The sequence below is a fragment of the Styela clava genome, chromosome 5 (assembly GCF_964204865.1).
Source record: "Styela clava chromosome 5, kaStyClav1.hap1.2, whole genome shotgun sequence".
Taxonomy (NCBI): Eukaryota; Metazoa; Chordata; class Ascidiacea; order Stolidobranchia; family Styelidae; genus Styela; species Styela clava.
The window spans coordinates 12,490,270-12,503,989 of record NC_135254.1 but is presented as its reverse complement, the minus strand read 5'-3'; the positions used below and the strand labels follow the sequence as shown (position 1 = coordinate 12,503,989).

Here is a 13,720-nt window from a genome sequence, read left to right as displayed (position 1 = left end):
GGATACCGGTACGGTAATGCATAATTTTGAAAGGTCTGTTTCCAACACTTTATCTTTATATATTTTTCAATCAGTCTCCAAAATACTTTCAAATAATAAAATCATTTTAAATGTATGAAGGAAAATATAATTCACTTTGCAGTAAATTCAAAATATTCCTATGCCTATATTACTCAAGGAGTAAAACTGAAAACTAAAATTCTTTTCATGTATGAAGGAACATATACATATTTGACTTTGCACAAAGTATTCCTGAATTACTCAAAGAGAAAAACAGAAAATTAAGACTTCTATCCATTATTTGCTAAATAATTTGTTTGAATATATTACAGTTCACTACAACAGGTACAACATTTTCAGGTGGTCTGATATGAGTAATTTTCCCACAGAAAATGTATGGTTTACTCTATTTTTATTCCTATCCAGTTTAACTTTAAAATGGTTAGATTCACAACAATATTGTTTACTTCTGTGAGAAGGTACAGTCCAACATTTATTGATAGTTTACGGATATATGTGAGAGGTGGAACAGGAGGTGCTGGTTTGATGCACCTTGGCGGAATAGGAGGAAGGGGTGGAGATGTTCTCATAGTCGGAACACCAGACTCTGAATTTTCATTGAAAGATTTGAAAAATAAATTTCCTGAAAAACGATTTTCTGCTGATGCTGGCGAGCCGAGTTCACGTCGCTCACTCAGCGGTTGGAATGGCAGGAGTATTTTCATTCAAGTTCCACAGGGGATAACTATTTTTGATGCAGACACTGGAAAAAAAATTGGTATAGTGAATAAAGCTGGAGATCGGTTATTGGTAGCAAGAGGTGGTAAAGGCGGTGACAGATTTAATCGTTTTCAGTCACGAAAAGGAGAAAGTCGGAAGTTGCTTCTCGATTTGCGTCTCATTGCGGATGTCGGTTTTGTTGGATTCCCAAATGCTGGCAAATCTACACTAATGAATGCTATTTCAAAAGCAACGCCTACAATTGCAGACTATCCTTTCACAACTCTCCGGCCACATATTGGTATTATGGAATATCCTGATTTTCGTAGAATATCTTGTGCTGACTTACCAGGTTTGATCGAAGGGGCACATATTAACTTAGGAATGGGTCATAAATTTCTTAAGCACATTGAACGGACAAAATTGTTACTTTTTGTAGTGGATGTTTTTGGTTTTAGTTTATACACAAATCATAATTTACGTGATGCTTTCGAAAACGTCCAACTTTTAACAAAAGAATTAGAACTATATAATAAAAAATTAATCAGCCGACCAGCCATTTTAGTTTTTAATAAAATGGACATGGAGGGTGCAAATGACAAACTTGAAATAGCTCTTGAAAAACTCTCATCATGGGAAAATTATGTAGATTCACTCCCAGAAGATATGATTCCAAACCGACAAATGAATTTTTCGAGTATATTAAGCATATCTGCTAAACAAGGGACATCATTATATGAATTGAAAGACTCAATTCGTCAAGCAATTGATGAAATCGTCACACCAAAGTTACGTCTTACAGGTGATGAAAATAATAAAGAACTGGAGAAATTACATGAGAGGTCTCTTGAAACAAATCTTGTTCGAAATGTTATTGTTTAATAATAACAAAACGTTTCATGTGGGAACTTTAAGTTCAATAATAAAAAAGGTAATAATGATGCTCTTTATTACTTATCGATTTTAAGATCTAAGTATGTTGATAGGTATTTGTCTGTCTGTCAGTTTGTTTGTTTGTCTGTTAGATGAACATGGTATCTCACAAAGGCGAGGTTGAATCTGCTCCAAATTTTGCATGTGCATTCACCATATCTCGAACCAGTAGCCTATTGATTTTGGATGCCGTTATGTCATATAATTAAGGAGTCATTGATTAATTAGTGATGGGGCACGTGGTGTCACTATAGAGTCATGAATCAAAACCGCAGTTTCGATCGATAAGTCTCTGACCGATATTCTCGTTTTTCATTTGATCAACTTACTAACCACATGCACAATTTGTGGCATTGTTTCATTACAAGCCTGCTTCAGAGATTTATTCTACAGAGTGCATTTTAGATGATTCTGCTGAGGCAAAAAGTTTTCTCTGAGAATTCCATGGTGATTATTGATTCAATCACCATATCAAGTTGCTGCATCTTAATAAATGAATATTCAGCTATTTTGTGTAGTTTTCTGGTTCTCCATAATATGATATGCCGTTTTTATTCCTTGTGGTAAATAGAAAAAACGTTTTAATCGTTTCAATACATAAGTTATCACTTTCATTTATATATAATTAATCATCTGATTACTTTCACGATGGGTTGAAGCTTGGTCATAATTCCAGTGCTTACAGAAGGTCATGCTATTTTACTATCGTATATTTATTTTGCTCAGGACATGCTTTACAGAACCCCCATATTGATATTGAACCCAAGATCCCCACAAGCGGTTTCATAGACATTGGTATATCTCGTAATATATGCTCCACATATTTGAACAGGGAGGCATTTCCTATGACTCAGTGGCGTAGCAAGACTCTCGTGGGCCCCCCGCAAAAATATTTCTTGGGAATGACCCTAAAAACTCTCGGATATAAGCTAAAACAACGCTTTTTTCAATTTCGTCAAAAAGCGTAACATGTCACTATAAAAAGGCAATGGTAACCTAAAATTTGCTGTTTATCTTGGTTACTTTAATTTTTTTCGTACGTTTTTCCGCTTCTGCCCTTTTTCTGCGTTTCTGTGCGCCACTGAGAGGTTTTGTTTCGACATCATTCTGACCAACGGCCGGCAACCAACTTGCCTAATGTTAAACAAGTTCATGGACGCCATATTTGCGAAACGCGAAGCAATGGAGTCTTATGGAAAATTTTCGTCGTGTTGTTGTACCGAATCGAATAAGTCAGCTGTTATAAGGGCTAGAATGAAACTGAAGGGTGGATTTTGAACTTTAAGATATATGCTATCTAAATATATATAACGCAATTAAGAATAAAAAAATATCTAATGCGGTAAATATGACCCCAAACACAGCGTAGAACCATTTTTGGTCATTTTTCAAAGATTTTATAGTGATACTGTACGCTAATTTGAGGCAGTAAAATGTTTCTGCAACAATCCTACAATGTCATTTGGAGCCAAGCAGTAAGGCATTATGGAGCTTGACAGACGAAAAATGTTAACCAGAAAATAGAAACGGCCATTGGAGCAAAGTTGGATCGGTCGGTAATTTCGACGAATAAATACAACTTTTCATCTGTGACGTCATAAGGAACGCCATTGTCAAATGGGTAAATATGACGATTAGAATGGCCAATTTACTTTGGAAGCAACTCGGAACCGGTATATTTTGTCTTCAAAGACAATTTAATGTACTATAAATGTAATTTGGCCAACATGAAAGGATATAAGCATGCATGCTCGGCTAAAATTTTACTTCAAAACGCGACCTTCAAAATTTTTCTACCTAAAATAATAGGTATGTTTCAATAATTGTGTTGAACTTCTCATGAGGCGCTGTGTTAAATTGCCGAGAACAATAGGCACAAGATGGCGTCCATTGTCTGAGCGTTGACTCGCTCATATTATATATACGCTTTGATTCTGACAGCCTTCGTAATTTTGCCGGTGCGATCAAACCACAAGACGCCGAATATCGACGACTCCCTGGCATTGTTACGTAACAAAACGATTTGAGCAGGACTAACATAAACGTTATGCATTACTTGGTTTGCACTGTAGCTTTTGGTTTGCGGCTTAAATTTCCAAGTTCTAACCGCTTGGGCCTTGTTGCGCTGTGGGCGCGACCGCGGGGTGGATGCTACGCCACTGCTATGACTTATAGCGTTATCACATGGGGGTGAACATGTAAATGTTTGGCCAAGACCTCTTATGAAATTCTTTAGTTTCATTGAAGAGTTTTCAAATTCAACTTACTACCCAATCTACTCTAGTGATAGGCAACGTTCCCTCTAAGAGCTTGCATAGTTGCGCGGAATAGAAGGCCATGTGAGCTCAAAAAAAAAGATCTGCGCGGAAAAATAGAAAAGAACACAACATTTTAATACTTATGCAGTGCGCGACAGAACGAAAGTACTGCGCGGGCATTTTCGGTTTCTGAAATTATCATCTTGTGATATTAAGGATAGGATGGAAATTACATATTTATTATAGGGGAGAAGAAAGTCGATAACACGATTGAACCACGGCCCCTCGCAGAGGCGTAGCCAGAATATTTTGCGCCCGGGACAAACTTTAAAATTGGCACCCCGACTTTCACGTTTAATCGTATTTTCTATTACATTTAATTGTATATGTAAAAACAATTCAAATTTTTATGGAACATTTTATAGAAGAAGAAAAGCTATACAAAATATAGAATATGTTCATAATGTCCCATTTAGTCAAAGATGATTTACATAGTCTACTCCAGTGGTCGGCAACCACCGGGCCGCGGCCCATCACCGGTCCGCGGAAAGGTGACTACCGGTCCGCAGAAAAATGACTTAAAAACAGACAAGGCCCTGATAACATATATACAATCTAATATCTACAAACCCTACGACTGAAAGCTGGTGTTCCGTGTTGTTGTCTCTGGTGTCCGTGTTGTTCCGAAGGTTGAAACAATAACTGAACAGCTAAATGTAAACGGAAACGTAACAATTTAAATTTAATCATCGCTCAAACCCCATTTTTAATCATTTTCGGGAACATTGACTCGTTTTCGTAATGTGAATTATAAAAGTTGATTAAAGCTGGGAAAATTCAAAACCCGACTCGTAGAATACCCCTAAAGAAGTGAGACGACCACGTCTATAGCTCTGTTTTATTCTGTATGCCCATATTTATTCTTACCACTTGAGTCACTAGTGAGCAGCTGTGTAACTTTCTCTTTCAGCTGGTTTGTCAGACTGCCGGCAGTGTAGATATTTCTCTGTGTATTAGGTTATTATTATAGTGTTTTATTGCCGTTAATTTGTGTAATTATTGTTGTAAAATGATATTAGTAGTGCAGGTTTACTATTTCTCCAGTTTGGCATAGCTCTGTTCACTAGTTAGCTTGTATTTACCGTTTCCGTAACTAGTCTATTTTCGCAGTTTATTTCCTGTGTGATTTCCATATTTCTATGCGTATTTCCATGTATATTACGTGTTTGTCGATAAGATAGGATTTGTGTTGTATCTTTAGTGTCATACTAGTTATTCTTATGTATATCTAGGTATGTTTTACCCGGTTTTTGTATCCCAATATAAGTAAATAGTTCATGACTGTGACGTCATAGACCAATTCCGTATCTTGTGTTACGTATGTATCCTACGGTATTTGTACTGTGTTTTTCATGTTTTTATTTGTTTATTGTATTCTTATTGGAGTATTTGGTTGTATTAAGTTCTTACAGGTGTATAATTAATCTAGTTAGTTAACTTAGTTACTCTGCTGTATTTGGAACCGCAAGAAGATTATTTTGTGATCGACATCTATAGCAATTACAACGTCCAAGAAGCTGGCAGAAAGAACCTGAGTGGTGATATCAATTTTGGTACGCCACATATACGAATTTTTGGCGAGCACGCCAGGATATATTATTCGAAACAGGGACTATTAAGACTAAGCCGATTAGGTAGGCTAGTCTGTGACGGATAATATTGGACAGATAATTGCCGATATTATTTTTACTACTGCGTTTGCCTGTATTTTTGGAAAAATGGTTAAGAGAAGAAAGATTGTACCGACACCAAAGGAAGCAAAGGAGAATGAACATTTGCATCTGCAAATACAGGTATTGAAAGCGAAACTTAAAGATTCAGAGGAAATGCAAGAGGATATGGACAGCCGTTTGCAGCTGATGGACAGTCGTATAGAACAGATTGGAACTCAGTTCGGTTGAACTCCCGAATTCAAAAATGGGCTCGCAAATTTTCAGCATGCTGCAAGATATTTCTGGCAAGATAGAAACAGGAAAAGTTGCTGATCCCGAGGAAACCCAGCCCATGTCACATGAACCAGATGTCAGTCTGATCACTTCAACACCAGCAGCGGTTGTTCCTAAATTACTACCTATTCTCAAAGATGATGAAATTTCAGAATTTGGATCTGAAGATGGACAGCCAGAAGGAAAGCGGAACGCATTCTCACAGACAATAGAAGTAAAATTTTCGGAGGAAGCTCACGTGAGTAATTTTGTACCTGTGGTCCCTTTTCTGAGTACTAATGGTAAAGAGGGCTCTAATACTGTCAAAAAACAACCCAGGGCTAATCCGAAAATGGTTACAGTGGCTACACAATCAGCTCCTCCAGTGAGTTCTAGCAGTGTCGCAAATGCCAACGTTAGCAATAGTGTTCTCAATAACACAGCCAATGCTACGATGATGGTGAGAAAAGCCAAAAGGCCTATGTATTTCGATGGGTCAACTGTCATGGCGTGGCCTAGTTATTTATGTCATTTTCAATTGGTTTCTAGTTATAATCAGTGGAATGATGACACTGCAGGGTTAGAATTGGCTACTTGCATGACAGGGCAGACTCTTAATGTGTTGAAAGATTTACCCGAAATGAAACGTACTAGCTATCGTGATATTGTGGCTCATTTTAATCATTTTTTTAAACCTGCTGGAAATGAGAGTTCATACCGTACTACATTTCACTGTCGTAGGATTAAGCCAAATGAAGCGCCACGGGATTATGGTAACAAGTTGAAAGAGCTTGTTATTCTGGCTTACCCAAATCTTGATATTGCTGGTGAGGATGATATTTTGAAATCGCAGTTTCTCGCCGGTTTAACCGATGAAAGCATGATTTTTGGTCATGTTACCATGCAACAGCCTGATAATTTTGAAAATGCCTTGTCTCTTGCAACACTGTATTACTTTGTCGATACTAACCACACTGAGAGGAAAGGCGTTTCCAAACCGCGTATTGCGGCAGTGAAACAGAGTAATCCTGGTAATGCAGCTAACCAGCAAAACGACTTATCTTTCGAAGGCAGTATTGGCGAGCGCATTTTAGCAAAACTGGATGAGATACTAGGACATGTGGCGCCGCGCTCTAACAACAATCGCAACTTTGCTGGTACACCACGCAACCCGTGTCCTCGATGTGGTAAACATGGTCATTGGGGTAGGGATTGCAAAGCATGTTTTAATTGCAAGCAGACTGGTCATCTTAAACGGGATTGTCCACATCTCCAGAATCCTGTTGATCCTGCAACATCTGCTTCTTCTTCGACCGCAAATTTAAACGACACTCAGCGGACTTGAGGTCCTCAGTGTCCGCTGAATTATTACTTGATGACGGACCAACAAACCAGAATATAGACCTGAATATTTGTTCCTTACAATATGACAATAGTTGGCATGCGAAGGTACTTGTAAACAAACAACCGTTCAACTTTCTTGTAGATAGTGGTGCTATGACTACTCTTATTGACATTTCCATCTTTGAGGCTATAGGTGGGAAGGAAGCACAATTGGCACAGCTCGAAGAATCTCTTGTTGCAGTGGGAGGGCATGATTTATCACCACTGGGTACATTGGAGGTTGATTTATCGATTGATTCGTTTGTATCACGACGCACTGTGATTGTTGCCAACTTAGGCATGACTAATGGTATTTTAGGCATGGATTATCTCCGAGAACATGACTGTGTTCTTTACTTATCATCGGGACACATGATGATAGGGGGTCATGAAATCAAACTGTTTACTGAAAAGTCTGTACCATGTTGTCGTGTAACCGTTCGGGAAGACGTTACGATACCGCCATATTCTAAGGTTGTTATCCCTGCACAACTTAGTCATCCATGGCCGAAAAACATCTTGTCTGATGTTGCTGCTCTTGTTGAACCGCTGAATTCTTCTTTCCTCGCTGATGGCGTTCAGCTGATCTCTTCTGTGGTGGACCCAGGAAAGTCCACTGTTCCTGTTCTAGCAGTGAACCAAAAAGGCAGACAACTTAAGATCAGGGCTGGATCTTTGATTGGTATTGCACATCCTCAGCTAGTAGCACAGATTCAAGTTGACGAATCCGATATTCGGGTTATAGCTTCTGAATTACCAGAACATCTACATGACATGGTCAATTCCGCCGATGATCTAACCCCGAGTCAACGTGAACAGTTGGTCAATTTGATTTGTGAATTTCATGATGTATTTGTAGGGCCAGATGGTGAACTAGGCCGTACTTCAGCAGCAAAGCATAGGATCATCACAACCACACCACAGCCGATTCGGCAGGCTCCTCGTCGAATGGGGTGGGCGCGTAGGAAGATAGCCGAAGAAGCTGTTGATAATATGCTGGCTCAGGGTGTCATAGAACCCAGCGATTCCCCATATTCCTCTCCCATTGTCCTAGTTCCCAGAAAGGATGGTTCTACCAGATTTTGCGTGGATTTTAGATTGCTTAATGACGTCACATACAAGGACGCATATCCCTTGCCGCGTATTGAGGATATCATTGAGTCCTTAAACGGAGCCCAATGGTTCTCAACTCTTGATCTCGCAAGCGGATATTGGCAAGTGGAGGTTGATCCTGCAGACCGCGAAAAGACAGCATTCAGCATCCTTGGCCGTGGACATTTTCACTTTGTGGTGATGCCATTTGGTTTAGCGAATGCCCCCGCAACATTCGAACGGATGATGGACAATATCCTTGGTGATCTCCTGTGGAACGGGTGTTTCAATTTTCTTGATGATGTTTTGGCTCATGGTAGTGATTTTTCAATGGCACTCTCAAATCTTCGGGAAGTTTTTATAAGACTTCGCCGTGCCGGTTTACGCTTGAAGCCCTCGAAATGTAAACTTTTCCGTCGAAGCACCTCTTATCTTGGTTATCTTATTTCATCTGAAGGTGTCTGTTGCGACCCTGGAAATGTTGCGGCTATCAAAGAATGGAAAACTCCCAACACTGTTAGTGATATTCGTAGTTTTCTTGGTACAGCGAACTACTACCGGAAGTTTGTTCAGGATTATTCAACAATTGCTGGACCTCTTATTCGATTGACCAGGAAGAATATTCCATTTGTATGGAGTAATGAATGTCAAAAGGCTTTTGAGACGTTGAAACATTGTCTGACATCAGCTCCAATTCTTAGCTTTCCTAGAACAGTCGGCGAGTTTGTATTGGATACTGATGCCAGTGGTTTTGGAATTGGTGCGGTGTTATCTCAAGTACAGGACGAGCATGAACGTGTACTTTCTTATGCCAGTAAGACTATGTCCAAGTCTCAACGTAGATACTGTGCTACACACCGGGAACTATTAGCTGTGGTGTGGGCTGTTCGTCACTTCAGTCATTTTCTTCTCGGGAGACCGTTCAGAATTCGCACAGATCATGCTGCTCTGAAATGGTTGATCAATTTTCGTGAACCTCAAGGAATGTTAGCAAGATGGATATTAACACTTGGCGCTTATGACTTTAAGATTGAACACAGACCTGGCGTGAAACATGGCAACGCTGATGGATTGTCACGCCAAGTTCGCAAATGCAAACGAGAAGATTGTTCTGATTGTGGTACCAATGGTGATGTGGCTGTGAGCAATGTTATTGTAAGTGCAATATCAAAACAGCCCAGTCAATCATCACCAGACAGCTCTGATTGTAATTGGCTAGATGCATACACGGATGAGCAAATTAAATCTTGGCAAAGTGAAGATCCAGATATTTCTGCTGTTTTGAAATGGAAACAACTTTCTGCTCAGAAACCTGATATTCAAGAATACATGCCTGAATCAACAGTGACCAAACGTTTAATGTCGCAGTGGGACTTGATTTTTGTAGATAATGGACTTCTCTATCGTCGTTGGATTCCTGATTGTAAATCGGAGGAATCGCATATCCAATTGATTGTTCCATCAAATTTGAGGCAGGACTTGTTTCATAAGCTCCATTCTTTGCGCACTGCAGGTCATCTTGGTGCCAATCGAACTTTCAAGAGTATAAGGCGCAGATTTTATTGGCCTGGTTTCAAAAGGGACATTCTTAAATGGTGCAAATTTTGCAAGTCTTGTGCTTCGACCAAGATGCTTTACGGAAGAAGACAGGGAGATTTGAAACAACTTATATCTGGAGCTCCTATGGAAAGGATTGCCATTGATTTTCTTGGACCATTGCCTGCCACTGAAAATGGAAATGAACACATTTTGGTTTTGTCGGACTATTTCTTTAAATGGGTGGAATGTTTTGCTTTACCAAATCAGCGAGCTGACACCACTGCTGATGCATTGGTTACTCAATTCTTTTCGAGATTTGGGGTACCAAGAATTCTCCACTCAGATCAAGGAAGAGACTTTGAATCAAAATTATTTTCAGAAATGTGTCAATTGTACGGGATTCAAAAGACTCGAACAACTCCATATCATCCTCGTTCAGATGGACAAGTTGAACGTTTCAACAGGACCATACAGCAGCTGTTGAAAGCCTTTGTGAATGAGAATCGAAATGATTGGGACGACCATCTCCCATATCTTTGTATGGCATATCGCTCCACCGTACATGATAGTACAGGATATTCACCGAACAAGTTAATGCTTGGAAGAGAAATCGAGATGCCTGTTGATGTTTTGTTTGGCAAACCAGAGTCATCAACTCATCCTTGTTACACTGAGTTTGTCGAATGGTTTTCCTGCGCAACTGAAAAAGCTTTTCTTCATGCTAGGCAACATCTAAATGCTGCTGCAACTAGACAAAAGCGAAATTTTGATCTGGGTGTTACACCACTTACTTTCCAGAGAGATGAATTGGTGTGGTATTATTATCCACCAAAGCATCGCAAGCTGAGTATTCCTTGGATTGGAGACTGTTTACCTAATCACTTGTATAGGATTCAGAAGAATTCTGGAACACGTTCTCGAATTGTACATGTTGACAAGTTAAGACTTTACCTTCATGAAGCTGAAGAAGACAATATTATTGACTTAACTGGCTTTGATATTTTACCTGATGTGGAACCTATCATGGAAAATGATGAGCAAATTGCTCATGATATATTTGGAGAATTACCTTTTTCTTCAAGGCCAGACACTGTACCAGAAGAAGTTACAGTTGATGCGAACTCTGATAATAAGCAACGTACTAGGCGAAGGCCTAAATATTTGGATGAGTACATTTGATTTGACTGTGATAATGCTTTTATCATGCTTTTAACAATTCATTGTTTTGATTTTAGATAGACATTTCATTTGAGTGTATAGTTCTTTATATTTTCTTCATATTTTTATGGATTTTCAATTTTAAAGATGGAAAATTTCTTTGTAATTTCCCATCTGAAAAAGGGGGGAGTAATGAGACGACCACGTCTATAGCTCTGTTTTATTCTGTATGCCCATATTTATTCTTACCACTTGAGTCACTAGTGAGCAGCTGTGTAACTTTCTCTTTCAGCTGGTTTGTCAGACTGCCGGCAGTGTAGATATTTCTCTGTGTATTAGGTTATTATTATAGTGTTTTATTGCCGTTAATTTGTGTAATTATTGTTGTAAAATGATATTAGTAGTACAGGTTTACTATTTCTCCAGTTTGGCATAGCTCTGTTCACTAGTTAGCTTGTATTTAACGTTTCCGTAACTAGTCTATTTTCGCAGTTTATTTCCTGTGTGATTTCCATATTTCTATGCGTATTTCCATGTATATTACGTGTTTGTCGATAAGATAGGATTTGTGTTGTATCTTTAGTGTCATACTAGTTATTCTTATGTATATCTAGATATGTTTTACCCGGTTTTTGTATCCCATTATAAGTAAATAGTTCATGACTGTGACGTCATAGACCAATTCCGTATCTTGTGTTACGTATGTATCCTACGGTATTTGTACTGTGGTTTTCATTTTTTTATTTGTTTATTGTATTCTTATTGGAGTATTTGGTTGTATTAAGTTCTTACAGGTGTATAATTAATCTAGTTAGTTAACTTAGTTACTCTGCTGTATTTGGAACCGCAAGAAGATTATTTTGTGATCGACATCTATAGCAATTACAACGTCCAAGAAGCTGGCAGAAAGAACCTGAGTGGTGATATCAATTTTGGTACGCCACAGAAGCAATAAATTCATTTAATAGTAGAAGTACAAGTAGAATTTTTGACGCCAGAAAGACGACCATTGAAGGAGAACTACGTGTTTGCCATGCCTAAATTCAGACCAAAATAAACGATGCGTGCTCATCTAAACAAGTTCATATATATCATATTAAAATTGCATTGCTATTAACAGCTACGAACAGCCAGTTTTAAATATTTTTCATTGGTACTTCAGTGTACTTTTGTTCTCTGAAGTAATGAATTTGTTACGTCTTTTTACAACTTGAGTCGTTGGTCCTGCTGTAATTTCATTCCTACGCGAAACCTGACAGTGATTATTGCTTATTCGGATAGTTTCCACGAAATTTAGAAATTTTCGTTTGTTGTTCCGCGAAAAATTCATAATCTAAAAAGTGTTCCGCGGTTCGAAAAAGATGCTAACTATCATGGTTTTATACAATCTCCGGATTGGAAACAATAGCACAATTGCCGATCTCGCAATAAATATCATCACCTTCGTTTTTGTGTATATTGTCAACATAGATTTTCTAACGCGTTTGAATTCATTACATAAGCTTAGTTCGTTTATATAAAGGTGGTCCGTCAAAATTTTGGCCAGGCTAAACCGGTCCGTCAATTAAAAAAGGTTGCCGACCACTGGTCTACTCTATAATAAATTTATTTTTCTTGATTCCACTGTCGCAAACTGGTTAAACACGTCATCAAAATCCGTTTTTCCAATGTTTCTCTTTCAACACTTAGACGTGCAAGATCACTTATGTATTTAAGTCTTTTAGTCGTGAAAAATATGTTGACATCTCCCGTTGAAGCCGATCAAATACATTCTTCATAACGCGCACAATTTCTTCTTCTGGTTGAAGTCCTGCATCTCTTTTCAGTTTTCCAGACATTCTCTAATTACGTTTCCTAAATCGTCTACTGCCCTGAACCCCCAGACTGTGCATTTTGTTTCGACATTTTCTACAGCAGCTTGGCTCAAATCATCACGAAGCTTACCTTTATCATTTGTCGAAAACGGCATTGGTCTCTTTTAGCACAATATAATATATTTTATGTAAGTCTGCCGCAAAGTACGGTACTTTGACAACCACGAAATACAAATCCACGTATTACTCAAAACATGTATTACCAGCACTTCGCCGTTGCCTTTTGTCTCCAGCACAGAACTAATATTAACATACATCGGAGTGCGCAGGCAAGAACTTAACGAAACAGAACCACATAATTAACCCCGTGCATTTTGTTACCCAACGTTTGCTTTGTTTCCCGGCAAGTTTTTTTGGCCATGTAATTACGATGGAAATCTGACCATGCGCGAGCTTTGTGCCTGATGACGTCGGCAGTCGATGTGGCCTACCAAAGCAATGAGCATATATATGTGCTCATTGGACCAAGTGTGCAGTTGGCTATCTACTAATACTAGATGTCTGCCGCCGGTGCAATCTTGCTTGTGACCGTTTTTTTACCCTCGTTGTGAAATTTTTGCAAGCCCCTTTTTGGCGCCCCTGTATCATAGCGCCAATGTACCCCATTGCCCCCACCCCTAAGCTACGCTCTGGCCCCTCGTTCGGTTATCAGTTGTGTCGGGTATGGTATCAGTTAGCCAGTTATTTATATCAGATGGATGAACCCGATGGTGGAGAAAGCCGTAACCGACCAACTGTTACATGAACCACCCCAGGGCAATGCGTATATATAATATAA

The 13,720-nt window shown here is 38.9% G+C and overlaps 1 protein-coding gene and 1 long non-coding RNA gene across 3 annotated transcripts in view; both read left to right on the top strand.

Annotated features, from left to right (window-relative positions):
• Window positions 1–335: 335 nt before the first annotated feature.
• On the top strand, window positions 336–2,267 carry LOC120344209 (GTP-binding protein 10-like). The gene has a single exon (XM_039413325.2). The coding sequence runs from the start codon at window positions 397–399 to the stop codon at window positions 1,600–1,602; it is 1,206 nt and encodes a 401-aa protein (XP_039269259.2). The 5' UTR covers window positions 336–396; the 3' UTR covers window positions 1,603–2,267.
• A 9,570-nt stretch (window positions 2,268–11,837) lies between these two features.
• The window catches only part of LOC144422777 (uncharacterized), a 124,100-nt gene continuing 122,217 nt past the window's right edge, over window positions 11,838–13,720 (top strand). For both annotated transcript variants that reach the window (XR_013475388.1, XR_013475387.1), the window contains exon 1: window positions 11,838–12,003. This is a non-coding gene — a long non-coding RNA (uncharacterized LOC144422777). The remainder of the gene's footprint in view (window positions 12,004–13,720) is intronic.